Source organism: Melanostigma gelatinosum (assembly GCF_949748355.1).
Source record: "Melanostigma gelatinosum genome assembly, chromosome: 13".
Classification (NCBI taxonomy): Eukaryota; Metazoa; Chordata; class Actinopteri; order Perciformes; family Zoarcidae; genus Melanostigma; species Melanostigma gelatinosum.
The window spans coordinates 7,509,687-7,536,822 of record NC_136646.1 but is presented as its reverse complement, the minus strand read 5'-3'; the positions used below and the strand labels follow the sequence as shown (position 1 = coordinate 7,536,822).

At 44.0% G+C, this 27,136-nt stretch overlaps 1 protein-coding gene across 4 annotated transcripts in view; it reads right to left on the bottom strand.

Annotated features, from left to right (window-relative positions):
* The window catches only part of nfixb (nuclear factor I/Xb), a 140,227-nt gene that overhangs the window by 97,676 nt on the left and 15,415 nt on the right, over positions 1-27,136 (bottom strand). For 2 of the 4 annotated variants that reach the window (XM_079282046.1, XM_079282047.1), the window contains exon 3: positions 24,069-24,104. The exons of the other annotated variants lie outside the window; for them this stretch is intronic. In XM_079282046.1, coding sequence (XP_079138172.1) covers positions 24,069-24,104 — 36 coding nt within the window. The remainder of the gene's footprint in view (positions 1-24,068; positions 24,105-27,136) is intronic. 4 annotated transcript variants of the gene reach the window in all.

Sequence of the window (27,136 nt, the reverse complement as noted above, 5' to 3'; positions counted from 1 at the left end):
AGGTTCTCTCACGAACAGACATCACGGCCTCCGCTCCCATCAACAGCGACGTGCCTCAGCTTCATCTTCCGGCCATAAGCCTGATGATGATGATCAGAGTTAAATATATTTCCCATCACCACCTGCGACAAAAACAAATCCGGAAACTAAACTGGCACTTGAATGTGATTCATGCTTTTCAGTAAAAAAACTAAAAAGAAAGAAGTCTGTCTGTGTGACCCTGCCAAAATGCAAATGAACCAGCATTCAAATGTCACTGGAATTTCACTCCAAGGGGGGTTAAGTCATTTTCATTAGCTGTGCTATTTGCCTTCCATGGGCTGAAAAACAAGAGGAATAAATCCAGGAATAACTGTTATGCAGATTATTTTCGAACTGCAGTGGGAGAACATACAAGCGAGCCTTTCAATGTGTCCGTGGGTTAGCTAACTGTAGAGTAGCATGTCTGCGCTATCAGCTGCGCCTCACGAGGCCCGTGTTGGGTTCAGGTGCTGTATTGTAATGAACGCTTATTTAGTTTATGGAGCACACATAAACCATGATGGAAGGTGTATGTCGGTTAATCTTCTTACCTGGAAATTAAATGAAGTCCAAACGCGCTTGGCCTTTAGCTTTTAATTGGGGTTTAATATCAATTAGCAGCCGGAGCGGACGGTGTGTTCTTTTTTAACTTCCTGATACATTTTCTTTTTTTTGAGAGCGGCGCGAATATCTGACGAGCGCGAGCTTCCGGTGGGTTTCATCTGTTCACCTTAAAAGCCCCGTTAAATAAAAACTGCATCCACTCTGCACGTGTACATTATGGGTCACATTTCAGGGCTGTGAATTTAAAAAAACAGACGAACAATCCCTGCGTGAGTCTCTCTAATTGACCGCCCGACTTAAAGAAACTTCTTTTTCCACCAACATGTTTTTGTTTTTTTCTGGCTAATTCTCTCAAATAGCATCCAGACTCCGCTAATACGACGGAAAAACTCATCCAAATCAATTTTAAATGCACCGTCACTTTGTCCTCCCCCCTCCCCGCCTCTCCCTTCTCAGAGGGCACTTGAAATATACTCCAGAAAAATAAAAAAGTAAAGACATCATCGACGGAGTCTGCCAGCAATATAACATGGAAATGAAAAAAAAAGACGAGCTGGCATTCCCGCAAGCGACACGATTGTGCTAAACCGTTACTAAAACCCGCCGTCAATTAATACAGGGAGAGGAGTCCCAAAACACATGGAAATATGTAGTGGAAACGTTGTGTGAGGAGTCAAATGAACGCGCTTCCCTGAGAGGCCCTGAATGACTCAGATCACTGCTGTGAAACATGTGAAATATCATGGATGCTGGAGCCTGGATACATCTTATTCTCTAAAGTATTATTATTTTTTACGAACTAAAAAATCAGTCTGTCCATCTAAAGATAAAACATAAAACGTATATATTAAAACGTGTGCTTTGATATTTTCATAATTGTTGATATCTAAGCCCCCCCACCCCCCCTTTCCGTTGCAAAAGCGTTGATTTCAATTTTAAAAACGTGCTAGATAAAACACTCATCTGAATTCAAACAGGCTATGACAAGACAAAAGAAATGATTTTGAAGTCCTTTTTTTTTATTCTCCCCACGTCTGACCGAGACTGCGGAGTTGGCTGCCAACTTCAGATTAACTCTTTCAGGGAGGAGAGAAAAGGCTCTTTACTTTGGAAAAAAGAGATGTTTGATTCATCAGTGTGTCTGCTAAACCCTCCACAGAGAAGGGTCCACCGCTTACAACAGCTCTTATCTTTAGTTCTTTCTTCTTTTTCATGAACATCCCTAAATTGATACTGTTTAGTTATTTACTGTTATTAACACTCAATAAATCAAAAATAGATCTAGAAACAATATTAACACATTTCAATTAGGTACAATAATATATTTGTTTTGTAATTTCCAGCAATGTGGAACACTGCAGGTCTACGTGAACGGCAATTATCAGAAAATACATGCTGCACGCTTCTATTCCATTTTCTCATACGTTTACATGTTGCAGATAAATGAATAAACATTCAGACTTGATAAACCTGCTAGCAGGGGGCCGTCCTGCCTGCCTACAAAGTGCATCTCTTTAACGAAAGGCAAATAAAATGCCTGCAATTCGAATTACAGAGCAATTAGAAGAATGTTTGTTTTTTTTTATTCGGGCCACCTCGTCTGGCTTTATGAGAAACAATGGAGGTGAAAGTGAGCTTTGCTCTCAAGTCCAAAATCCTAAAGCCAAATAATCAAAACTCTGGCACGGTGAAATGCATTATTTTTGTTGTTGTTTTTCGTTCTGATAAATCCTTGGCTTCTGTGTTTTGTTTTCCAAACCAACATTGAAATGTTCCATCTCAATGATTTCAACCCTTTCGAATGCCCAGAATAGGAGTTTTCTCCATCGCTTGTACATATCTTTAACTTAATAAAAGTTAAACAAACTCGTGATGAGAGTCTCCTCCTCTTTCTTTTTTTTTGACAAATGTTTTTTATTGGCTTTTCCACAATACACAAACAAGACAAAACAAGGCACAACAAAAGGCACTTAGAGAAATTTCAAATAAAGATAAAATTAAAGATAAAAATGGCATGTGTTGTTGGACGTTACTGACTGTTTCTCAGCAGAAACAAAAATTTAAAATAACAGTAGAGGGTGACAGATATGTACATGCACAGGTAGATACATATTATACCCCACAAATAGAATGCTCCCACATTCCCTCATGTGACCAGTCAGAGAAGAAAAAAACGGGGAAGGGAAACAAAAACAAAAAGGAAAACGGTAGACTGTATGGTTACAACAAAATCTTCCCCCTCCAGAAACTCCATAAATGAGCCCCAAATCTTTGCAAAGATGTTATATTTCCCTTTAACTGCATATGTAAGTTTCTCTAAGGCGAGGCACTGTATCAGTCCCTCTATCCAATTTCGTTTGCTTGGCCTGTGTACAGATTTCCAAGCCGTTGCAATTTTATGTTTAGCTTCAAGAAGACAAAATATGACCATCTTCTTTTTGCTGCTGTTAAGTGTACAGTTTACTGGGAAACACCCAAAAAGACAGAGTTTTGGACATAATGGAAGTTGTTCGTTAATACAGTTAGATACAATTGTAAGAATCTCTTTCCAGAAATCCTGAATGAGGGTGCATTCCCAAAGGCAATGAGACAAGCTACCTTTATGAAGACCACATTTAACACAAGCATCCGGTGTATTGGGGTCCATGCGATGCAGTAACTCTGGAGTAATGTATGTTCTCATCACCCATTTATACTGGAGAAGTTTGAACCTTGAGTTTATTGTTTGAACTTGACTCTGTAGACATATGTCCTGCCACTCTTCTTCAGTGATTTCTTCATTTAGGTCTGAACACCATGCTAGCCTTTTGTCATCGGAGGATTCTTTTGCTGCAGCTATGATAGTCTGATAACATTTTGAGATCAGTCCAGCTGGTCCATAATGGTTTCAAGCTATCTTTTCTAAAGAATTTAGAGAGGGGAGATTTACAGAGTTCTGTGTCTTTGTTATGAAGTTTCTTATCTGGAGCTACTTGAAAAAATGTTTTGTATCTATACTTAACTTTTGCTTGGTATCATTAAAACTTGACAAGAACATGACACGGCCACCGTCCACTTTGATTTCATCTTTCAGACGTGCTGTTTTCATAACTCGGTCTCTGTCTCGGTAGGTCAGGAATTTCACCAGGAGAATCCGTGGTCGTATTCTGTCTGGACCCTGCTGATCCTGGGTCTGCAGTGGTATTCTCCCCAGCCTGTAGGCTTGCTCGACGATGACCGGTTGTTCTGCATCTATGTTGAGAGCCTTGTGCAGCCATGCCGTTAAGAATGTTCGTGCATCTCCGCTCTCCGCTCCCTCTGGTAATCCAACCAGTCTTAGGTTGGAGCGACGTTGTAGGTTTTCCATCTCTTCCATCTGTGAGGTGAGCTTGTGGACTCTTTTCCACACGGTGTCGGCTTGCTTTGTTAGCAAAGTGATCTGGTCTTCCGCAGTGCAAATGCGAGTTTCTGCTTCTGTGAGTCTTTCAGAAAATGCCCCTACAGCTTCTTTTATCGCTCGGTTGGAGGAAATGACTTCATGTAGTTTAGCGGAAAATTCGTTCCTCATGGACTGTATGGCCGATAGAATCTGGCTCTCATTGCTGCTGGTCTCCTCATGGGTTGGCATATCGCTAGTTACGTCTTCCATGTCTTCCTCAGGTAGAGTCTCAAAGTCTGTCTTTTTGTCAATTTTAAGAGGTCGGCCTTTCCCTCGATTTTTCGACATCGCGTGAAATGTACCTTAAAAAAGTATTCCAGGTCACAGGTAGCTCGATTTAGTTGGTGAAATATATTCATTTCGCCGGAGCCTTGCTCCACACGTCTGCTCAGTTGCACGTCATAACCGGAAGCACCACCCCTCCTCCTCTTTCTGACCCACGATGCCCAGCAGCAGGCCTCTCGGCCCCGCTCTGGCCCCTAACCTCGCCCAGGCCTACACTCTGCATCTCGTCAGACCAATTAAACCACGGTCTGCATGACCCCAGGGCCTCCCAGGCGCCCGTCCCCTTCATGAGCGCAGCTCTGTGCAGGTGGGGGCCCCGGCTCCATCCTCTCCTGCCCCGGCCCGAGTGTCCCTGAACCCTGGACGGAGCCCGACGCCGGCTCCGCCTCTGACCTCCCGGCTCGGAGCCAGAGAGCAGGGGAGGGAGGTGGCGGAGGAGGAGGAGGAGGAGGAGGAGATTCAATCATTCGCTGAAGAGTTCTATTCATCCAGATGGGCCTATTTTTATTAAAAACTGGTCTCATATCAATTTTGAAAGTTTCTACCATGTGAAAAAGCCATTTCGGGGATTTATATATCACAAGAGGTTTCATCCCCCCCAAAAAACTTGTTCCCCGATGCCCTAGGAAGCATGTCTTCTCTAGCTCATCATGTAGTAATCATGTAGTAATCATGAACGTGCCTGCTGCATGACCCTCCATTGTTATACAGTAATCACTCCTGTTAATCATTTAAAGACGGAAGAGATGGAAAAAAGTACCCAACACTCGCTGGAGTGGAGTGATCCTCTTCCGAGTTTACAAACCGGCACGTTACTATGTGTGAAAAATCTGCAAGCAATTTGCGGTGGCTGCGTGCTAACGTGCCCGGGGTGTGTGTGTGTGTGTGTGTGGTGAGGGGGGGCTAAGGAAGAGGCACGCATGGCACATTCCTGTCCCACAAAAGGGGCTCCGCTGCCTGGCTGCACAGCAAAACCCAACTGGGCTTTTCCGTCCTCTGGCTCTGGAGGTCCTGATTACCCCCCCCCCCCCCCCCCTACGACTACCACCAACATGAGCTACATTTGTTTGACAAGGAGGCCCGGTTCTATCAATACGGATCACTCACGTACTGCGCAGTGTGTACATAAATTCACATGAGAAACACGGAAAGGGTTTTGTGTGCTGAAAAACAGAATACAAATCATCTGTAAATGCTGTAAAAACATTGAGAAAGCAGATCACTTGAGGGCTGTTTCAAATTTCTTTTTTCTGTGTTCGAGATTTAATTAAACAATGTCTGTTCTTGCATGAGAACACATGTTGAGACGGATCCTCCTGGATGCAGTCGACAGTATTGATGAGCGCTGTGGTGGTGGGGGAGGGGCGGAGGAACTCACCAGCGTACATCCTGCCCAAACTTAACGCGGCACGTGATAATTGCACGCTTGCGCGTCGACTACGAAATCAAGGTGTGCCTTGTGACGACACAAGCGCTACCTGTGCGTGCACACACACACACATACACACACGCATACACGCGCACCCAGTTACGCCGTCGAGAAGGAATGTGCTGCTGGATGAAGGAACCCGCCCTAACGCACGTGTGCGCGTGAGTGAGTGGGCCGTGCCCGGGCAGGCCGATTCGGCACCACAGTCAGCCATGACTGGAGTGTTTTTCTCACCGTGCCAGCCAAACAGACTACTACTGCTCACTCTGCTGCCAGTGCGGGCTGAGTAACGGCGATACTACTGACTGGACCACGATGTGGTGTCCTGTTATTGGTGTCTTTGCCTCGACTTTACGTATCACGCTCATTTCCAGGGTCATAGTTTTTTTCTGGGTTTCTACTCGAACATGTTTATATGCTTTAAAACATGTTTACATGCTTTAATGTTTATAAAAACAACTCTTTATTGGCCATAGAAATTAAATAGAAGTAGAAGGGACATTCCCATTCAAATAAACGTAGCGGAGCGGTCAGAGCGGCGGCTGTTTTTATGTGTGCTGTTGCCATTGCGCCTATTGTAGCGGGCTAACTTACGTATAAACTAGGCTCACTGAGGTGAGCTTTTGCAGTAACGACTAATATGAACAGAGGAGTTGTAGCGTTATGAGGTATAGAGAGTCACAGTAAAATTATTATTCTTCATCCTCACACTATTAGTCACTTGTAAGAAAGAAAGATCATTGCCATCATCAGCTGAGTGACAATTTTGTTTGAATGTGGAATTAGCTAGCTACAAGTTAGCCGAACTAGTTAGCTAGAACTAGCTGACAGCTGGTTAGTTAGCTAGCTTACTATCTTTAATACTACACTGGTTACAGAAAATAAGCCAAACAGCAGGCTGGTGGCCAGCGGCAGGACCGGGTATAACGGGCCCTCAGTATTAAGCTACCTAACGTTAGCTATCTAGCTAGCCATCCGTCTCGGAAGCTGCATCCGCGCTTCTTCCCAGCGAGCAGCAACGCTTTACGGACCCACTTGATGTGCGTTGTCACCATCACAACTAACAAGAATCACCATTTTCTTTTGTACTAGTCAAATGACCTTGGAAAACAGTTCAATGCCCGTTCTCCGATTCTATTTCTATAGTTTTAGTACATTTCAACAGCTTTGCTTTGCTTGGCAATAGCTGTTTACCTCCTGCCAGCTGATGTCACTCCCATACACTGCAACTGAAATTGTCGATATATTGTATAGTTGTCACATCCCAACGGTCCTGACGGGCAGTTTCTGAATACAATTGAGCATTTTGATGCTTTCACATAATTTATCTCGCACTTAGACCATCTTTATAATTGTAAAAAAAGACAAACCTTTTACAATATGGGGGCCTTCAAATAAAATGATCTTAACTAATATGACGGGGAAGAAAAAAGTACAAACGTTTACACAATTTCATCAACTAAGATCCAAAAATAATAAGCCTGCCAAAGTGGCTGGTAGAGGAGGGAAGCTTCCAGACCACAGCCAGCTTTTAGCAGCATTTGGCTGGTGGCAGGTGTTAATTTTCTACCCTGGTAAAAACCAGCTCTGTAATCGGTAAACACTACGCGCCTGGCCCGCAACAAAGAAACGCATTTAGCAACTTCATTCTTTTTGATCCTTGCATTCCTATTTTGGTTTGATGGGAGGTGATTCATTTTTGATGAACGTGTCAGAAGCATTTCATCGTACCAGAAAGTGAGATATCATGTCATTATAACGGCACATAAGAAGCCAGTGTGCCTGGTAGCCATCACCGTGTAGCACATTATCTTTGATCTCGACGACACACGTCACGGAGGATTACGAGCACGTTGACTCATCAATAGGCTCAAAGCGGAGGGATATGTTACACCATGACCCGTCTGGTGAAAAGATCCTTTTATTTTGCGTTTTGGAATTAGAATTTCAACACGCCACGAAATGAAAAGGATCTTCAAGGGTTCATGTGTTAACTTGCCGCTTAACAAAGCTGTAGGGCTTTACTTCCCCTTTTTTCAAAGAGACGAGTGTGCGACGCCAAAGTCAGCCCTTCACTCGCCGCGGGGAAAGAAGAAAGTGAGCTGAAACAACACGGCTGGGTTTTCAAAACCCCCAAGACGAGCCGGGCGTTCGCCGTCCCGTTTTGAAGGTAAACCGGTCCTATGATGCACCAAAGGAGATTCGAACCATCCTCCTGGTTGTCTGACACCTACACCACGATTAAAACTCAATTCTACTGGTTCCCACATTTGCCTTTGTTTAGTTAATGAGTAATACTGCCTTGTCTCCACCCTCCACTCACCAGGTGCATGACATGGGTTCACATTGATTTACAAGAGAGCACACGCACTCTGTATTAGCACTCCTTAAAGCCTTAAATTGCTGTCAGATTATACTTTTTTTTCCAGCGTTATTATAATACATTACAATACCTTATCTTCAAGCACAATGATGCCCTTTCTGACCTATTTTATAATATATTTTTGATTGATTTGAAAGTAAATTTACCTTAGACAAGTGCTGTACTTAAAGGGCCAGTGTATAGGATTTAGTGGCATCTAGTGGTGAGGCTGCAGATTACAACCAACTGAAACTTTGCCCATTGTCCATCCCCATTGCCAAGCATGCAGGAGAACTACGGTGGCACTACGGTGACACGAAAATGTGATATGCGAATGGACCTCTCAAGAGCCAGTGTTTGGTTTGTCCATTGTGGGTTACTGTAGAAACATCCGATAATTTGATACCAAGACGTGAAGGTACTCATCAGGAGGAAAGCTGGTTAGCATTAGCCATTAGCAGCAGGTGGGCAGCACAATCATGCAGAGCCAACCGCTAACGGTAAGGGAGGTTGCATTGAGTTTCATTCTGTTGCATTCAAGCTCCATTCAGCAAAGATTTGTATTAGCTGACGGTAAATTATAACTTCATCATGACGTGTTCAAATGTCATCTTGCAAAATTTAGTTTTTCGTGAGAAACTTGAAGAAATCCAGTCGTTTGAAGGAGATATACTGTATATTACAGAGGGAACTATGACCTGTTTAACTTCCTAACACTCTAAGATTATATCGTTTTATTCATGAATTATTTAAGTGCAATTTTGAGGCACTTCTATTCTATCTGTGTGTTTCAATTTTTTGATACTTTATGCTTCTATATCATTACACTTAAATCTTTCTCAACATTTGTCTGGCTTTCTGTAGTTATTTTGCAGGTAATGATTGTACATGAACTTGACTTTGTAAAATACAACACATTTGCAAAGATTATAAGGTTGCTTGCAGTGTTTCGTAGTCTCTTTGACATGTTTCAGATGTCTATGAGTTGAGGTTCGACTTCCAACGTGGTCAAATTCTCGAATATCACAAAATATCAAAGATTAGAGAATTTTTAAGAAATTATATTTTTGAGCAGCTACAACGTTAAAATGCTGCTGACTGATTGGTTAATGCATCACTATTAATCTAACAACGTCAGATATAATAATAAATCAGTCACAGGGCTTTTTTTCTGCAGAATGCTTTTAATACTGCTGATAAAATACTTCATCATATCAATTCATTACCTTTTTGAATGCAGGCATTTGGAAATATCCTTGATTTCTTCTTGTGTCATTTTTGTATAAAGCTCCCAAACATGTTGGTCTCGTTGGAAATGTTCTCGCTACTAGAACGATGTCTCGTGCACATCATGAGCTTGAGCGTCACTGAGAGAAAAAAAACACCTATAATTTAAGTTCTTTATCAACTATATAATATCCTTTTCCATCTGATATCATTATTAATTAAATACCTGTATTTTTTTAGTCATTATTGGACAAAGTTAGGGCCCAAAATTGTATTTAAAAGATTTCCGTGTGAGATCAAAAAATGAATTCCCTTCACACTTCACATCACCGCAGAGTTTAAACGACGAGGGTTATCAAGGTCCCGGGTCGCGATGCGTTTGCAGGCATCAAACTCTGAGCGGTCGTTGACGGGTGGCCCACCCAGCGATGCACCATGCCGCCATGACGCCATGTACTGTGCTTATAGACCCAGGGCCAGAAATAACAGGCCACTACCATGACATGAGGGTGGGGGGGACAGCTGAAATCCACTGGCTGCCTCCCTGCAGTTGTCTCCAGGCTCTGTTTTTTGTCCATGTCCCCCCGTACAAATTTTTAAAAACGCTTAGAACACATGAGTCTGTATCGACGCGGCCGTTAACCTGAGCTGGAGGCTTGCGGGATACAAAGGGGCTCGAGGAGGCCGACGCAGACTTGACAAAACAGGTCGGAAACTTCCCCCGAGCTGCCCGACGTGCTGATTGCGCACGATGTGAACTCTATATAGCATATGTGTAGAGCCACGATCACAGACCAGGGCCAAGACGGAAAAGAAAGAAAGAAAAACTCCTGCATAGAGGCTCCAGGAAAGTAAAGCCCACTACTAATGTGGTGTTGAATGCTTTGGAATCAGTCAAATAAAAGGGGCAATCTAGCACACAATCAAACTAGAGATTTAGCCCGCTTTCCTGCCAACAGCTAGGGACCTCCTCTTTCTGAACAAGGGATGCACTATTGACTACACCCCCCCCCCTTCTCTGTCTCTCTCACCAGTCTTCCCTCTCTGCCAGTCTGAAAGGCGTGATGCCAACCTTTTCCACCATTGGGCATGCCGCCCTGCCCTTTATGCAAATGCCCGCCGCAATCCCTAACTCACAACCCCCACTGTCTCACCCTCCACGACTGCCTCCTGTCTCTGTATCCTTTTTTAAAATCGTTATACGTTTCCATTCAAATTAGCCAAGTAACTGAGCTTAAGCCGTAGCCATAAGTTATTAATTAAACCGCTGATGATCTGCGGTCCTGCCTGTATGGCTCTTGAATGAAGCCCGTAGGCCTGTACTTTGTGCGGTGCCCTCCGTGGGCAGAAAGCACAGACCGAAGGGCGAATGTTTGACAGAGGTGTGGTTCTATGTGTCTGTACGAGCCCTGATAAGGAAGGACATCTCCTGGCAAAACTAATAGAACAAAGACAAAGAACAGGAAGGGGAAGAGGGGGAAAAAAGGAAAGTAAGAATAAAGGAACGGGGAGAGAATTTCATGCAATTAGCTGCTGCTTTATGCATTACATTTACATTTGTGTAAAGTAATATGTTTAGAAACATATTACGTGATGCTCCCTTCAACTACCAGGGTCACAAAATATAGAGATGTCATAAGAACGGACACTTTGGTACCAAGTCGATGGCAAAATTCTGAAAACGTGACATACTCGTTTTTTCTACAGCACTGCACCGTAAGAAGCATGAAACTCACCACTACACCCTATTTTCTCCCTGACAATGCTACGTTGTGAACAACAAGTCGTGTTGAAATCGTCACGGGGAAAGCTGGTCAAGGTTAGCCGTTAGCAGCCGGTGGGCAGCACAGTCCTGCGGAGATAACGGCTAACGTTAACGGAGGTTCCATTGAGTTCTAATCATGATGCGTTCAGTAAAAATGAGTATTAGGTGAAGGTTAGTTATAACGTTATCATGGTCTGTTCACATGTAAATGCTTGCAATCTACTTTTAGAGCCAATGGCAGTGCCGGACTTCAGTTTAATAAGCTTGCTTAATTAAATGGGGAGGAAGGGGTTAATAATGTGGCTGAAGACGAAGTCAATCATGGCTGCCACTGACAGGAGGGTTTCACAAGTTGGCACGCGGCTTAATGAAAAAGAGGTGAATGAATTAGTGGGAAATAGAGAAAGACTGGACGGACCCTCAGAGTTAACAAAGACAGAGAATTTCATTTTACCTTTATTTCTCCAGGATAATCCCATTTAGATTTAAAAAATATATATATTTTTTACAAAGGGTTCCTGGTCAAGATGGCAGCGTACATAAAAAACACGTAAAAAATACAGATAACAGACGTAAAAACATAAAAACAGTGCAAATTGCATCAATCAAATATTTTTCAACCCATATTAGGGCAAGTATTCAGAGCTCAAATGATCCTTCATCCTGTTAGTTTTAAATCGTGCATGCTTATAAAATAATCTAGTTTAAAATGTCTCTAGTTCGAATCAAGGTGCTTGTCCCAAAACAACGACGGGTTCTCGGGATGACGAACATGAATTGTCCGAAGCATCGGAGGGTTCAGCTTCTGATTTTCTAGCGTCAGTAGAGAACACCGATAACGAGGCAGTTTGTGTCATAAACGGCCTTTCAAAAAAAAATGTACCAATGTCCTTTCCAAGGTTTGTATGACAAAAACAAAACAACTTTCTCATACAAACTACAATGAAGTTTGCAAAAAAAATTCAAAATGTCCCCCCTTGCAGCAAAGGAAAAACAGCATTTGTTTCTATAGTAGAAAACCTAATTTCCCACTTGACACGATGTTTCAAAGACAGACAGAAAGAGAACTTCGATCTATAACGAGAGGACTCGGGGGCTAATGAATTGGAGGACGGTGACAGGGTTAACAAGGAAGAGCCCTGCTAATGCTGTTAAAGCAGAGCTTCCGCTCCTGCCGCAGGCCGAGCCGCACAAACAGGGCGCTGGGTCCACACAAGCTGGACACATTCGAGCCCACACTCGCACAGACACACACACACACACACAACACAGGAAAGGAGCTCGGTCCTAAGACAAACACTGCACGACCAGACACACACTCACACACGATATACACAAACACCACTATCTCCTTATATGCCCTGAGTGTAGCATGTGGTCTGTTACACATATTCTTCAGCAACAACGCTGAATAAAGAAATGGCCACAAAGTCAATGTAGGCATTGGAAATGTCATGCGTTAAGTAGTCTCTCTTTTTAAAAGAAAAAAAGTATGCTGCATACGTGAATGGGACATCTCCATCTCAGTGGCAACAAATGGAATTCCCCCCCCAGATAAACAAACAGAGACGTCTAAAACCCTTACAGTCTAGACCAACAACGCAGCACCGCAACAATCTCCAAATATAAACTCGCAGCTTTACTTCCCAAGCCTCCACACAATGGCCGTTCTACTCTTCCTGAGAGAGGAGAAGCAAATAAACAAAAAACAAACAGGTTGGTAGAGGGAGAATTAAGACTTTAACACCCTTTCCTCTACTCTGTTTATGCCACCACACACATCCCCCCCACTTCCTATACGGACTTCCTTGTCTGAAGTTACAGTCATAAAGGTTTCTAAACCCTACGCGGTGCCAGTAAGTGATGGAGGGCGGCGATGAAAGACGAGGGGCTTCAGGGAGGGTGAGGGAGAAGCCTAACAAAGGAGAGGCGTGAAGCTAAAGAGCTAACGGCAATGTCCACATGGACGACATTAGCCTAAATGTTTCAAGTTGCTTCCATCAAATCACTCCGATCACGCAATCGGAGTCTCTAATGTTTGTGGGAAAAAAACCTGTCACCTCCATTATTTTGTATGTAAAGCAGGAGGGGGGGGGGGGGGGTGCATCACAGTACAGTGAAAGTTTTGTTTGGCCACTTTCCAGCTCATCAAGATCCTTCTATTCGCCGTGAGGCGTGAAGAGACGGTTCGCATTGGAAATGAGCAATCCGCTTCAAATTGTCTGGTCCAGCAAACATGACACAAGACAAACCGGGTTCATTCTACTTCATTCACGTGGGTGCTGCCGCAAGTTCAACAAATCCGGCAACACTAATGTGCCAAATGATTGGAGTCCTTGGATGGTGACAGCATTTTTACAGCCGGGACGCCGAACTTGCACTGAACCGTGATGTTGTTGCTCTTTTCTGCTTTTCATAGAAAACAATGGTGAAATATCAGCATTTCTTTTAGTCTTGTCTTTATTTGCATATTTGACATCGAGGTGATTCAAAAGTAAGCAAGTTGCTTTTAATTTTGTGATCTTTGGATTATGTTGCTGACTATTATTGTTCAACAGGTGATTAGTAATTGAATACATCTTTTAAGTAACCCTCCGGACCCTGCATCAAACACTGAGTGAAAATCAGCAGATTTTAGTTTCGGTAAAAAAGCAAATAATAATACATTTAAAAACTGCTGGGTCCAGATACGCCACTGGTACTGGGTAAAGTCAGCAGGCTTTTTTGCACCAGTAGACTGTTTATAAAACTGAACCCAACCCTTCAGATGCAATTACGTCGTCCGCATCAATGAATTAAGGACAATAACGTAACGTCAAACAAAAACAGAAATCAAGAGAAATATCAGGAAGTATTGGATCGTAATTGGCTTCCATCAGGTCAAACCCGATCGCAGAGAGAAAAAATGGAAGGTGTGTGTGTGTCGGTCTGTTCATGTGCGGTGGAAGGAGGGAGAGATGAATGAGGCCTTTTTCTTACAGCAGGGCCCAGATCAGAGCTCCTAACTATGGGATTTGGTGCTGTTGCCTTTCTCCCCCGGGAGGGAGTAATTAGGTTAGGGGAGGACAACTGCAGCATTGTTTTAACAGAGGAGGGATTGTGCCGGCCAAAGTCCCACCAGCAACATGCTTCCCTCACAACAAAAAATGCCAAACGGATTCTGCAGCGCTCGGACACACATCCACACAGAACCTGCTTTTTTTACCGTGGGTTTCCTCTGTTAACTTTTTCACAGAGAGCGAAAAAGCGGTCTTTTTGTTTCCCTTTTTACGCAGCGGAGTCGTCGGTGCTGTGTGTATCATACGAAATGTCAAACACAGTCCACCGGTGTCGGGTGTCCTCTGTGTTGTTGCAGTTGTGGGCTTCTGGCTCTTTCGCGGGGACTCGGTTCCCCCTTCAGTGTGGCTGCGTCTACGCTCTCCTGTATCCAGGGGCTTGGCAACACGCACCGATCCTAACTAGTGTAATATGGTTATGATGCATTCTGCATTCCTTCCAATCCCCCAGGAAACACAATACGCATATATCGCCGGTTTTAATCATGGCCCGCTTCCAAGGAAAGTAAGAGAATACAAACAGCCACGGCCATAAAGAGGCTTTTCTCCAATATACTTCAAGTTGGTTTATACACATCCTCCGCTGATTGATCGAGAGTAAATCAAAGAAATCATGCTGCAAGGAGCAATAAAAAAGGACACGGAGCGCTCCCCGGTCTACTGTATTTACAACACAGACCTCTTTCATTCCCGCCCGTTTCCCCTTTCGCTTCTTTCCCTCCGTATTGCCGTTTCTCTCTCGACTCTTTCTGTCTTTCTGAGCTGAAATAAATGATTCTGCAGGTTGTTTCACTCCTCTACATCATTCTCAAGGCCTTCAGCTCTTCCAAGTTACAAAAAAAGGCCGAATAATATGCACCTCTGCACACCCGCCCACACCGTCCCTATTCACTTTCATCATAAATCTCCGCATCCTGGCTGCAATATACGGTCGGTTTGTGGTCCCCATATGAGTCCTAACTCCAGCTTGGAAATACTTGTATTCAGCTGTGCGGATGGAGAGAAGGAAAAACAAGGCAGAGGGATGAAACAGTAAGTAACTCAGATGAATGGGTGAATGTGAATCGGTATGCGACTCTAACAGACAGGCCCAGAAGGCCCAAGAGTCGTTTTCCACAGCTTGGCTCAGGTGGCGGAGATGATTGCGCTTTATTCCAGATGATGACCATAATGGGGCCCGGTTCGAGTTTCACGGTGGGGCTTTTCGCACTGACTGACAGCAGCTTGACACGTCGGACGGCCTCAAATGCTTTCGGGGTCCGTTCCCTTTCAGCAGAGCTCGAGAACAAAACAAAAAAAAGTGTGTTTTTTTCAGTGACCAGACGTCTAAATAACAGGAGAGGCCGATTGCGAAATCATGAACTGCGGTAAAGGGCGTTTGAGGAGCGGAATTTGTCCCTCGCTACCGTGAACTCATCAAAACCGGGGCCTCCATCTGGGTTTTACATCTCATCAGTGACACAACATCCTCACCCTGCGCTGAATTATTTTTTCCAGTCAAATACACAACTTTCCCATGTAACGCACACTAATCCTGCAGCTATTTCTCTGAGCCTAAACAGAGCATACAAGTTTACATCACGGAGCACGCGCAGCTGCGGGATGGCTCGGGTCGACCGCGCCAAAAAGGAGAAGCCGCAGAGTGTTCAGGTCTAACCCTGAAGCCCTGCTCGGCCTCGGCCCTCCTCTGCCCCACTCCACTCCGCTCTGCTTTGATTTCAACAAGGGGTCTGTTTGACTCCACTGCACTCTGCTCGACTGTCGAGGGGGGTCTCGAAACAGCCTCAGCAAGCCGGCGAACACAAGTCACAAGAAGCATAGAGCGCGCACTCATACCCCACACACACGCCTCCACACAAACGGAGTCAGTTAATAAACTCCCGCCCTCCGGCTCTGTTTGCTCACAGCTGCCAGGCCTCCTCACAAGAGTTCATCTGAGGTAAAGATATGTAATATTATGCAACCAAGTATAGATTTTCCACCCTTGGCCGCTCGCCAACTTCCTGCTCCGAAGAGCCGAGCTCAGGCCCCTTTGTTCCCTGGGGTGACAGCGACTCCTTACCGGACAGGGGGTGGCCGAGTTAGATACAAGGGCAAAAGACGTAGAGGGAAGGTAAGGGGGGAGAGAATGAAAGGAAAGAAAAAAGGCAAGGGAAAGAAAAAAAGAAGGAAAGAATCATCCAACATATTGTTGCCTGACATGCTTTGTCTGTAACTAAAAATCCTCCTTCCCCTATCGACTCTTGTGTTCCCCAGCTCTTGAAAATCAGGTCACAACTGTTTTCATTACTGTTTGACTCGCAGGTTCGCAAGCCTCCGAGCGTCAACGGTCCTCCACGCGCCCCCGGGACAGGAAAAGACTTTCCCTCCCAACGTTAACCCAATAAATGCCTATCAAGCCCAATCACAAGCCTCTGAGCCACGTTCCCGGGGAATGAGAAAACAAGCAAACGTTAATGCCGGGTTGAAGTAGTGGATATAATCATTGCCGGGGCTCGTAATCTTATCTGCTAAATAGCCGATGCGGATTATACTCCTGCATGGTCGGTTTTCATCTCCTGTGCCGGATCAACATATCCAGGACTCTACTTGGAACTGTTTCGCCTTTTGCTACGGCATGAGGTAATGCAGCGTGATGATGAAAAGAAAGCCTCGGGGAAATTTGAGGTACAATCAACGAGCCAATCAATGCCTCTTTATCCCGCCGCTACTTAAAGGAAGGCCGAAGAAGCGGTGAAAAGATGATGAATGCTGTGACATCATGGAGCGGTGTCACTGCGTGATGTCATCCCTTTGACGGCTGAACGACCACCCCCCGCCATTTCCCAATTAAATGGGGCCTGATAGAGTCTTTGTCCTTTGTGTCCAAATGATTGCATTTGCCTCTCTATGCTTCACCAGGTGTGCAGGGATGTTTGCTTTGCCTGGTAATAAATGGATCGATGGAGGGAACGCAGGAAGCCATAGATTAATTACTGAATGTGTGTTTTGCTGGCTGCTAATATGAGATTCCCAACCAGAGGTACTCAAGCCCCTGGAAAGATCGGAGAGTAACTGAACACATTTTAGAAATACAAAATTGCCACGTATATAAGAGATCTACCTACTAATGGCTAATTTACACTGCATGGTGGGCCTCAACTCGACTGAATTTTGGTACCAGGAGCTTGTCTCAATTTCATTTTCCACTTAACATAATAGCCACCACTGATTGGTCAGAGAGAACCCGTCATAGCGATGCCACACCACGGGTTCTCTCTGACCAATCAGCGGTCTGCAGTGTTTTAACTCCACCTTCTAGTATAAACTCAGGCCTCTTGGAACATTGAGCAAGGTTGTACCAAAAATAAATACCAAGTAACCGACTATCCACAACTTGTGCCAATGGAAAACCAAAGAGGAAGGGTTCCAAGTGATTCGAGTCGAACCATGCAGTGGAAATGCGGCATAGGTGTTGTGATTCAAAGTGTGTGAAAACTAGTTTGAAAGCGAGCAGAGAAGCCTAAACCGTAAGCAAGCACAGGTAAATGAAATGGTTAGCTAAAATCAGTTAACTAGAAATACCTGAAATAGTTGGCTAAAAGTAATGGCTAAACTGTTAAATAGTTAGCTAAAAGTAATTATTTAGAGATATTTACTTGCAGGTTCTGTTAAAGAGAAGTCAAAGAGAAGTTTATATGGAACTTTCTGTAGGCTGCCGTTCTTCTCAACTTACACTAAATGTCAAGAGTCTTTTTTTTTAACTCTTTTCTTTAATTTCTTAACTACTACTTGGGTAACTTGGGTAACAATATAGTCTTCCATTCCCCGTCTTAAAATTGTTAGACAGCATAAAGTAATGGTTTTATGGCTAAAATAGTTAGCTAAAAGTAATGGTTCAATTATTTAAATGTTCAGCTTCTGCCATTCTACAAATGCAAATTGACCCAAAAAATGAAGGAATCATATTCACTTGAGTTTATCTGATATGGCCGTGGGGGGAACATCAGACAAAAAAAAGAGAGTTGGAAACCACTGTCCCGCATCACACACACACTCTCATGCTGTAACACATGTCGTGCTGGGTGTGATATTTTTATCTGAAAGAATGCACACCTGTGCCTCGTGTGATTAAGTATGTGCAGGTGCGTTATGCATGAGAGAAACAAAATATAGCTTATATACATAGTTAGGCTTTGAATTCAAACAGTCACACTGTGTGCGCCAAATGTGCAGAGGATTTTCATTTTCTGAATGGGTGGACCTTGTGGCTACAGCTCCAGTCTTATTCACAAGATGATAATGTGCATGCGTGTGCCATATTTGTGTGAATGTCTGCATCTGCCTTTCTTTTCTTTGCTATTTTTTATTAATTTTTTTTGGACTGACTGAGTTGGAAGTTTGTAGAAGAGAAACGCGCGGAGAGAGAGAGTGACACGGTGCTCAGATTTCATCCGGATTAATCCGAGCTTTGTAATGGAGGGGCCTACTGTATATATTTAGCTGGCGCAGTGAGATGTAGGTCAGACAGACAGGCAGGACGGGCCAAACAACATGCCCAGATTGCCCACACCGAAGTGACCTTTAGTGGGCCGTCAATGATCCGCAACAACAACAACAACAACTCTCTCTTATCTATTTCTGTTGACCTGCGACACGCCAGAATACAATGGCGTTTCCCCCCCGGTGACGAGCCCTTTTGCGTTCCTCTGAGGAACACAATAAAAGATCTTGGAAATTCAATATCTTTTACTGAAACATCACTTGTTGATTAAAAAAGGAAGAGCCGAGAATCACTTGCTGTCAACGTTCGCTCCATGTGTTGACACTGGCATTCGTTAAAAATCGAACAAAGCACACCTTGCTCGGTCTGTCTTCTTTAGCACCAGACACGGAACAAAACTAGCAAAACACTGAAGAATATCCAACAATCATTCATTTTGCCAACCCGAAATATGACTTTATTGACTGAAATCCTTTGCTGCAGCTTATGCTGCTGGCCTCACACTAGTAGCTTTGGCAAAAATAAATATATGATTCTCATATGATCATGAATCGACATGTAATAGATTATATTCGTTTAACACACATCCATCATCGGCCGTCTTTTTTCTTTTCGTTTTTTATTAAAATTTTTAGTGCCACTTATATATGTTTTGCTGATTGCTTCTTCCTTCTGCTGGATGTTTGAGCTTCACTGTGCAGAATGATGCATGTGTGGAGCATTTCTTTGCGTATGTCTTAACAATTCTGTGTGGGTGACTTTAAATACTACAACACACTCATGAATCCTAAATGATGTGTGACTTTGCAGTTCAAAAGTTTTGCCCTCGAAGGCCACTCCAGCGCAAGCAAAGCGTGGCAGAAATATGGCGGCTTGAATGTGACATGTCGCTGATACTCTCACGGATAAAACAACTGTTCAAAACAAACTGAAGCCCAGGAGGAGGAGAAGGAGAGTAAAGAAATAAATATGTGTGTGTATGTCTCATCTGTATAAACCTTAGGTGCCACACCCTCTGTCATACAAACACTGTGTCTCATTCTTTCACACACACAAACACCGCTAATTGCCAACGCAAACACCTTACCCTCAATTGCCCTGTCATATCACAACGTTCCGAAGAGCCACATAATGTACCACAGTTGTTGTTAGAGTCAAGACTTGGGATCAGAGGGAGGAACATGCTGTACTGGTGTGTCTGAAGCTCAGCTATGACAACGCTCTCAAATATTCAACAATAACTTTGTTTTTCTGCTCACGGTTCCGTTCTGGTAAAGACTTACTTCTCTCGGTGGTTTCTAAATTCATACACACAAAACTCTATACACTCTACGGGTTGAAAAAGGTTCTTCCTGAAGGGCTGAGGTTCTACACAGAACCATTGGCTTCTAAAGAAAGGGTTTTTCAAGGGTTTCTTGTCGGTTCGATTAAGAAGACTTCATCCAATAGAACTCCTTTGGAAGAGAATGTTCTTCTGCCCATACCCCCTTAAAAACTATGAATGTTAACTGTGATTATTGTGGGTTTGGCTTCACCACATCAGCCCAGGACCTTTAGGAGCCTCTTGAGGAACCCTGAGTGGTTCCTAGATGAAACCCCTGGAACATGAAAGTCTTCTCTGTAGAACCCTCTGGGTCGGTTCTAGATGGAATCCTTTGAATATCAGTGGGTTCTCTGTCGAACCTTTGGGATGCGTTCTAGATGAAACCCTTGGATTATACAAGGGTTTTTGTGAAAACTCTGGGTGGGTTCAAGATGGAACCCTCTGTCACTGGATGGGTTCTAGATACCTGTGAGTACCAGTCTACTTCAAGCACTGCTCATACGAGGTTCTTGGTGGAACCTTTCACAGATGTTCTGAGTACAACCCTTTATGTTGGGTTCCAGGTAGAACCCTCTGAAAGGTTATAAAGTTTTCAGCAGGAACCAAAAAGGGTTCTCCTATAGGGCCAAGCCAAAGAACACTTTATGGTTCTAGTAAGCACCTTTATTTCTGAGAGGGTATCTTTTCTCCCTTTCTCTGATCTCATATTGTGCACTAAGTATTTTGGGTTCCTCTGTATATTCTCGCTCAATTATGTAATTTAGCACCCGTGTGTTCAGTAGCCATGGCAACAGCACAACATATCGGCGACCACAGGACCGCACTGGGGCCGCGGGCACTGCCAGAGTTGTGCCAAAGACTAATCCGTGCCAGAGGTGACATGAGCGAAGGAAAAGTGAGGCGGGTGGAGACATGACCCACACATGCACAATCACACACACACACACACACACACACACACAGGCAGACAGACACACAGACAGACACGCCAGCGTTTCACTCTCTCCTCTCACTCCTTCCTTTTAAAACACAAGCGCACACACTGGATATCCTCCCATTCTTCTTGGCTGGAGCCTCCCATGGCAATAGCAGGAGGAATCCATTCTCCACGGATGCTGGGACAGCTGTGCTGATACTGAATGAGACGCAGTTGGATTCTGCCTCTCTCTGCATGCAGCTTGAGATAAAAAACGACATGCTACTTCATTCAAATCTATATAGCCCGCTGCCAAAACGCGCCCGGCTCATCCCGTCTTTGTCCTCGCCGACGACGACGAGAGCTCTGAATTTGTTTTGTTTTTTGCAAGACTTGCCGTAAATTCAATCCTGCTGACGCACGGTGGCCCCCAGTCACCAGCTGACAATAAACACAGAGAAATGTATATCGCTGGAAAAGGTATTATTCACAGAAACCTTCATAAGTCTCTCAGCTATATGCTCAGAATGCAAATAATCCACAACATGCTGCTGATTTTGAAGCTGCAAATATAACAAAAAGCTCTGGGATGCTATACCTCCTTGTTTCAGGGCTGCCGGCACCAGGACAGAAATACACAACAACTACCACCTTAAATTGGCCAAGCCACAGTTCAGTGTGTAAAATACTTGAGTCTTTTAATGGTGCCGGTTTTTGCGGTGGCTTGGCCCTGTAACTGGCTGCGTGGTATGAATGAATAAGTAAAAGGAACATGATGTCCCTGGCGAGCGACTGGCATCGTGACCTCCCGGTGTCCCGTGATGAGGGGGAAAAGATCCGGCGCTGCCTGCGCGGCACAAAACAGCAGCACGGCCAATCGCGGGACTGCGATTTCACCGCCGTAACCCTCCCGCCGGTCTTGCCTCCTCGCACGTGCGCGCACACAATTCGGTTACAAGAGAACACAATGGATCCGCTCCACCTGTCAATCAAGTGTACGATGAGTTCATTCTTCTGTCTGGTGTCCAAGAGCAGAGTGCTTTACTGGCTGCCGGCTCGCTTTTATCCACAGACTAAACTTAGTTTTGCTGCGGGGCATCAGTGAGTTACACTGAGGCCGTATGTGCAGAATTAAGACAATTAAACTTGTGTGCAACTGAACCGAAACCGCAGCGATACCATAATTAAGCATACGGGCAACGAGACCAATTCTTAAGGCCTCGCTATGTGACTGTGGTGCTGGTAGTTAATGTGAACCCGCAGCGATTGGCTTAAAAAGATTTGAAAGAGAAACACAGCCGCCTGGTTACTGGCATCCCGGCTAATCCAGCAATAGCGACTCACCACTACCATGGAGCCCACACTGTCACTAACTGTAGAAATATCATCTCATTTTTGGTAAGAAACCAACTAAAAAAGCAATTTCAGAGAGAAGACAAAAGAGTCTACAATATGCATTTAAAGGATTTATCCAAAGAGATTCAGTAGTGACAACAGGTTTCAAAAGATAAAGAAAGGAGCGATTGCTGCGTTCCAGACAACTCGGAGGTCAGAATTTTCCCAGCTGATTTTCCCCAAGTTCACAGGTTGGAACTCTGCCTTTGAGTGGTGTTCCATTGTACTGTATCTCTCGGAGGTTGGAATTATTTGAGTTCCGAGTTGTCCGGACAACTCACATTCCGAGTTGTCCGGAACGCGGCCGACAGATCACGGTGTTAAAGTGAACCATCACATCACATGGCGATCGAGACAGAAGACAATGAAATGAAGGAACAACACTGTTACTGTAGAGCTGGTTAGGTCTACATTCAACTCTAATCATTCAAAAACAAAAGCAGCATGTGTAGACATCCAGTATACCTTCAGTAGCTAGCGTAGCATAGAAGTGCTAACGCTACTTAACTATGTGCTAACGTACTCTGCTAATGTTAGCTCCACAAGTTTTTACGTAGAGAACGTAATGTTTTAGAAACGTATATATCTCTCCAACCTCTTCACATTACGAGTATCACCATTAATCTTCATTATTTAACCACGACTGGCTGGAAATTTAAAAAAAAACGCCTGAAAAATGAATCTAAAATGGAGTCCATGGAGCAGAGCCGGAGAGCTGTTGGAGCCCCGGTCGGAGCTGGGTCTGGGTTCGAGGGGCGGGACTTAGCTATGGGTTCGGCATGAAGAAACCAACGGCTTTAGGAGCGTGTTTGCATGTCCGTGTGTGCGGGACGCACGCATATATATGTGCGGCCTTTTATTCTGAAAAAATCTAACATTTTCTGTTTATTCAGACTGTGGTTCCATCAGCTTTGAATCCTCTGAACAGCTGTTCCAACTCATTCTGCAGGCCTTGGAAAGAGACAGAGGGGAGGGGTAAGGGGGGGGGGGCACGTGTAAGGGACCACCTCATTATCAAACCGTTTGTAAATGTAAAGCTAACTCTTCAAAGTCCAGCTATTGATAACATTCACTTTAAAAATATATTTTCAGGAAAAACACTGCTTTCTGATAACGAGCGGCGGTGACGAGAGAAAAAAACAGAATACATCCACTCGGAGCGACACACAGGTGCAACAAGCGCCGAGACGGTAACCTCAAAGCAGCGGTGACTTCTGACGGACAAAGAAAGAAATATATAAAAACCCATTTGTCATATAGCCGGCTGTTGTATAGACGTAATAAGCAAACAGGAAACTTGCAGCTGCGTGACAAAGACGTGGCCCTGGAAATGTTTTTAAAAAGTGCAGCACAAGTTTGAAAGAAAAAAAGACGACAAATTTCAAAATAAAGGCTGTCAAATTCAAATACCATAAATATAGCATCATATTTGCATTGAAACATATATTTATCTCCGGACCTTCCTCTGCGCACATTAAAACACAACGTGGTCGGAGCTGCAGACAGCTTTTTTTTGGGGTCTATTTTCGCTGCAGCGTGCCTGCATTGCAACAACATAAAAAAAAAAAAAGACGTCTGGTTTAAACCATATCGTCAATAACAGGCTGGACAACAGCAACAAAAAAACACAAAGAGAAAATGCAACTTTTGTGTGTGTGTGTGTGTGTGTGTGTGCAAAAGAAACAGTTTTACCCTACACGGGCCCTGCAGGACTATAACTCATGACTCATCCCCCCCACCAAAAAAAAAACATTTTCTCAAGATGGAGTATGTAAAAACACAAACACCTAATGCGGAATAAGTAGGGACTAAATAGGACTTACCACTAAGGCATTGTTTAGAAGGTGAGTAGGGTAATACTTTAGTGTTGAGAGGGTGTTAGGAGAGCAGGGGTCAGCGTCCAGGCGGGCAGAGGAGGGGGGGGGGGGCAGAGGGAAGGAATCAGTTAAAATGTCGCACCAGTGAAAACAATATATGAGAATATATATGAACTGCATATAGAGCTACTGAACACATTACAAATATCCAATGAAAAAAGAACGAGTTATGTTTGAAGGTTTGTGCTGCATCATTGTGGACCTGCGAGAAGAAACGCACACTTTTGGAGAAAAATAAATAAATAATAATAATAAAGGACAAATAAATAGGATCGTTCATTGAAAATTTACAAAGAGGAAAAAATGACGTCAGGAGATATGCTTCATAGGCTTCAAATGATTTTTTTTTTTTTATGGATGAATGGGAAATTAAAATGGAGAGACAGTGTACTGATGCTGGCTCCTACTTCTCTTCACAAACCTAAATATTACATTAAAAAAAGCCTAAATATAGATGTGTTTTTTATATCCAACATGAAACACACACACACTCCTCTCCCCGTCATTTGCTTCCATTTTATGCACCGTCCGTCACATCCCAGCAACGCTGCTGCTGCTCGTCAGCAAGACTTGTGTTCGTTTTTTAAATCACAGTTAATAATTCATTCGATTGTGTTTACAAATTGGTGCCACATTCGAGGTCCAAGCTCAAATTTCTTAATTATTAACAGAAATTCAATAAACAAAAATGTGCCTGCAAGGGAATGCTGTGTGTGTGTGTGTGTGTGTGTGTGTGTGTGTGTGTGTGTGTGTGTGAGAAGGAGAGAGAGAGGGAAAGTTGTTTTCTTCTCTGCACAACACACACGTATATAAGGTACAACATTTAAAAATAAAATAATAAAAAAAGACAAGACTGAAGGGGTTCTGGTTCTGGTCTTCCCTGCACTGTGAGTTGCCCTCATGTGCAACATGTGCACCGCGTTACACTGTGTGAGCTTCTGTTGCCGGCTAGTTTGAACTGAGGGAGAATTTATGTCACAAAAAAAGAAAGAATTGAAAGGCTCCTTTTTGCTCAGAAGTTATCTGCTGTGAAAGAAATTGTTCATCAATTACAGATAAAGTCATCAAGGCCTGTGTGGGAAATAATCCTCAACACACACACACATATCCTCATTTATTGGCAAATAAGCGTCATCTGTTTCTACTTTATGTCCATTTCTAAGTCACTTTGAGCCTCCGGGGTTCCGAGTCAACACAGCACATAAAAGTTCCTCCAATAAAATGAATTAAAAGGGAAATGATAATTTAAAATATCTGGTGTCAGCGAGAGTTATGATCCTTTGTAAATGGGAACCAGACAGGACTTGTGCCCGCACCGACTCATCCTCCCGGCCTCTGGTGGCAGCCGGTCAGTCGGAGGAAGTCTCTTTTTGAATAAAAAAAGCGCTGTAAAAATCAGGGTTGAATTACACATGAAACAGGGCCTGGCAGTCCGCTGTCAGAGCCAGCCAACGAGGGATAAACAAGTCAGCTTTATGGGACTCCCAGCGGCTGTGTGAGCCGGCAGGTCGCTGCCACCGGTTGGCTTCAAAAAGAAACCTTCAAAAAATAAACTGCAAAAAAAACAAGGGGAATATTTAAAACTAGATTCTTTTTTAAACGTATTTATAAGGCTGATGAGTTAATAAAAGATATAGATGAGTGGTGTCAGAGGGATTTCTGAAATGTGCAAAAAGAGCTGCACCAACGCTGCAAGGAAAAGTTCTGCGAGCAGCGCTTCTCACTCCGTCCTCTCTTTTTCTCTGTAAACGGGCTATTTTTTAGACTGAGAGTGATGATACAAAAAAAATCAAGAGTTCTAGAAGATTAAAGCAGAGCAAATGAAAAGAGTTTGACTGCAAAGCATGTCGGACGGGTCAAAGGGTCACATTTACTGCAGATGCCTCACACCTGAAGAGAATCATTTCACCCACAAGTTCAAACCGCTACTCTACAATGATTCCCTCCACATTCCCTCCACAGCAGCAGCAGCAAAGTAACAACTAGCAGGTTAAATGTAATGTTCAAACAAAAAATCAATAACGTGGAAAAAAAAGGCAAGATTTAACCAGACAAGATGTCAGAGGAAGGCATTTTACATCAAAAAATGTGTGACATTTAGTTTGTAAAGTTGGTCTAGATTTAAGTGCAACAGGAAAAACAACTCCTAAACTCAAGTCATGGGGGAAAAATAACTGAGACAAGAGCCTGAACTGTAAGTCCCAAATCAATGCAGCTCAACCTGAACACGTGTTGCGTCCAAGTGCAGTAAACGTGCAATAATAGTCAACCACAGCGCAGCAAAGATCCACATAGAAACTTTTTTTTAAAACCCTTTCTCGGAAGACTGTCTGCGCTGCTCTTCACCGTTTACAATCACACGCACACACGCGCGCGCACACACACCAGCAGATCCAATGTGTCCCCCGCCCCCCCCCCCCCCCCCCACCCCCGCGGTCTCGGCTCCACATGATATGCAGCCCCTAAAGGCGGCGGTGTGCGCCCTGCTCTCCTGCAACTCCTCTCACCACCGCCCCCCCCCCCACCAAAAAATATAACACTTTATAAAAAATGAAACAGCCGTTAATGTTAAACTCCGGTCCACATTCTTGTCTATCCCCGCGCGCGCGCTCTGTGCTTCTTCTTCTCCCCTCCTCCTGCAGACTCCCCTCCTTCTTCTTCTTCTTCTTCTCTTTTTTTAAAATATGAAATACATTTCGGGAGAAGCGCCATTTTACTCTCCCAAAAAAAAAGAACACCCCATGTGCGATGGGGAAAAAAACGCACAAGAAAGTGCACTTCCCGGCGCGGCGGAGCGGAAACGCGCCCGGAGAGACGAACCTGGGGGGGCGGGGGGTGGACGAGCGTCGGGGAAGTTCTATAGTTGAGGGGAGAAGTTTAGGGAGCGAGGAAAAGAGACGCTCCGGCACAACTCACGAGCACACGTGAAACACCCGAGAAGCAGCGCAATAAAGAAGGAGAAGATAGAAAAAAATAAAAAAAAGAACCTGCCCCCCCCCCCCCCCACCCCCCAC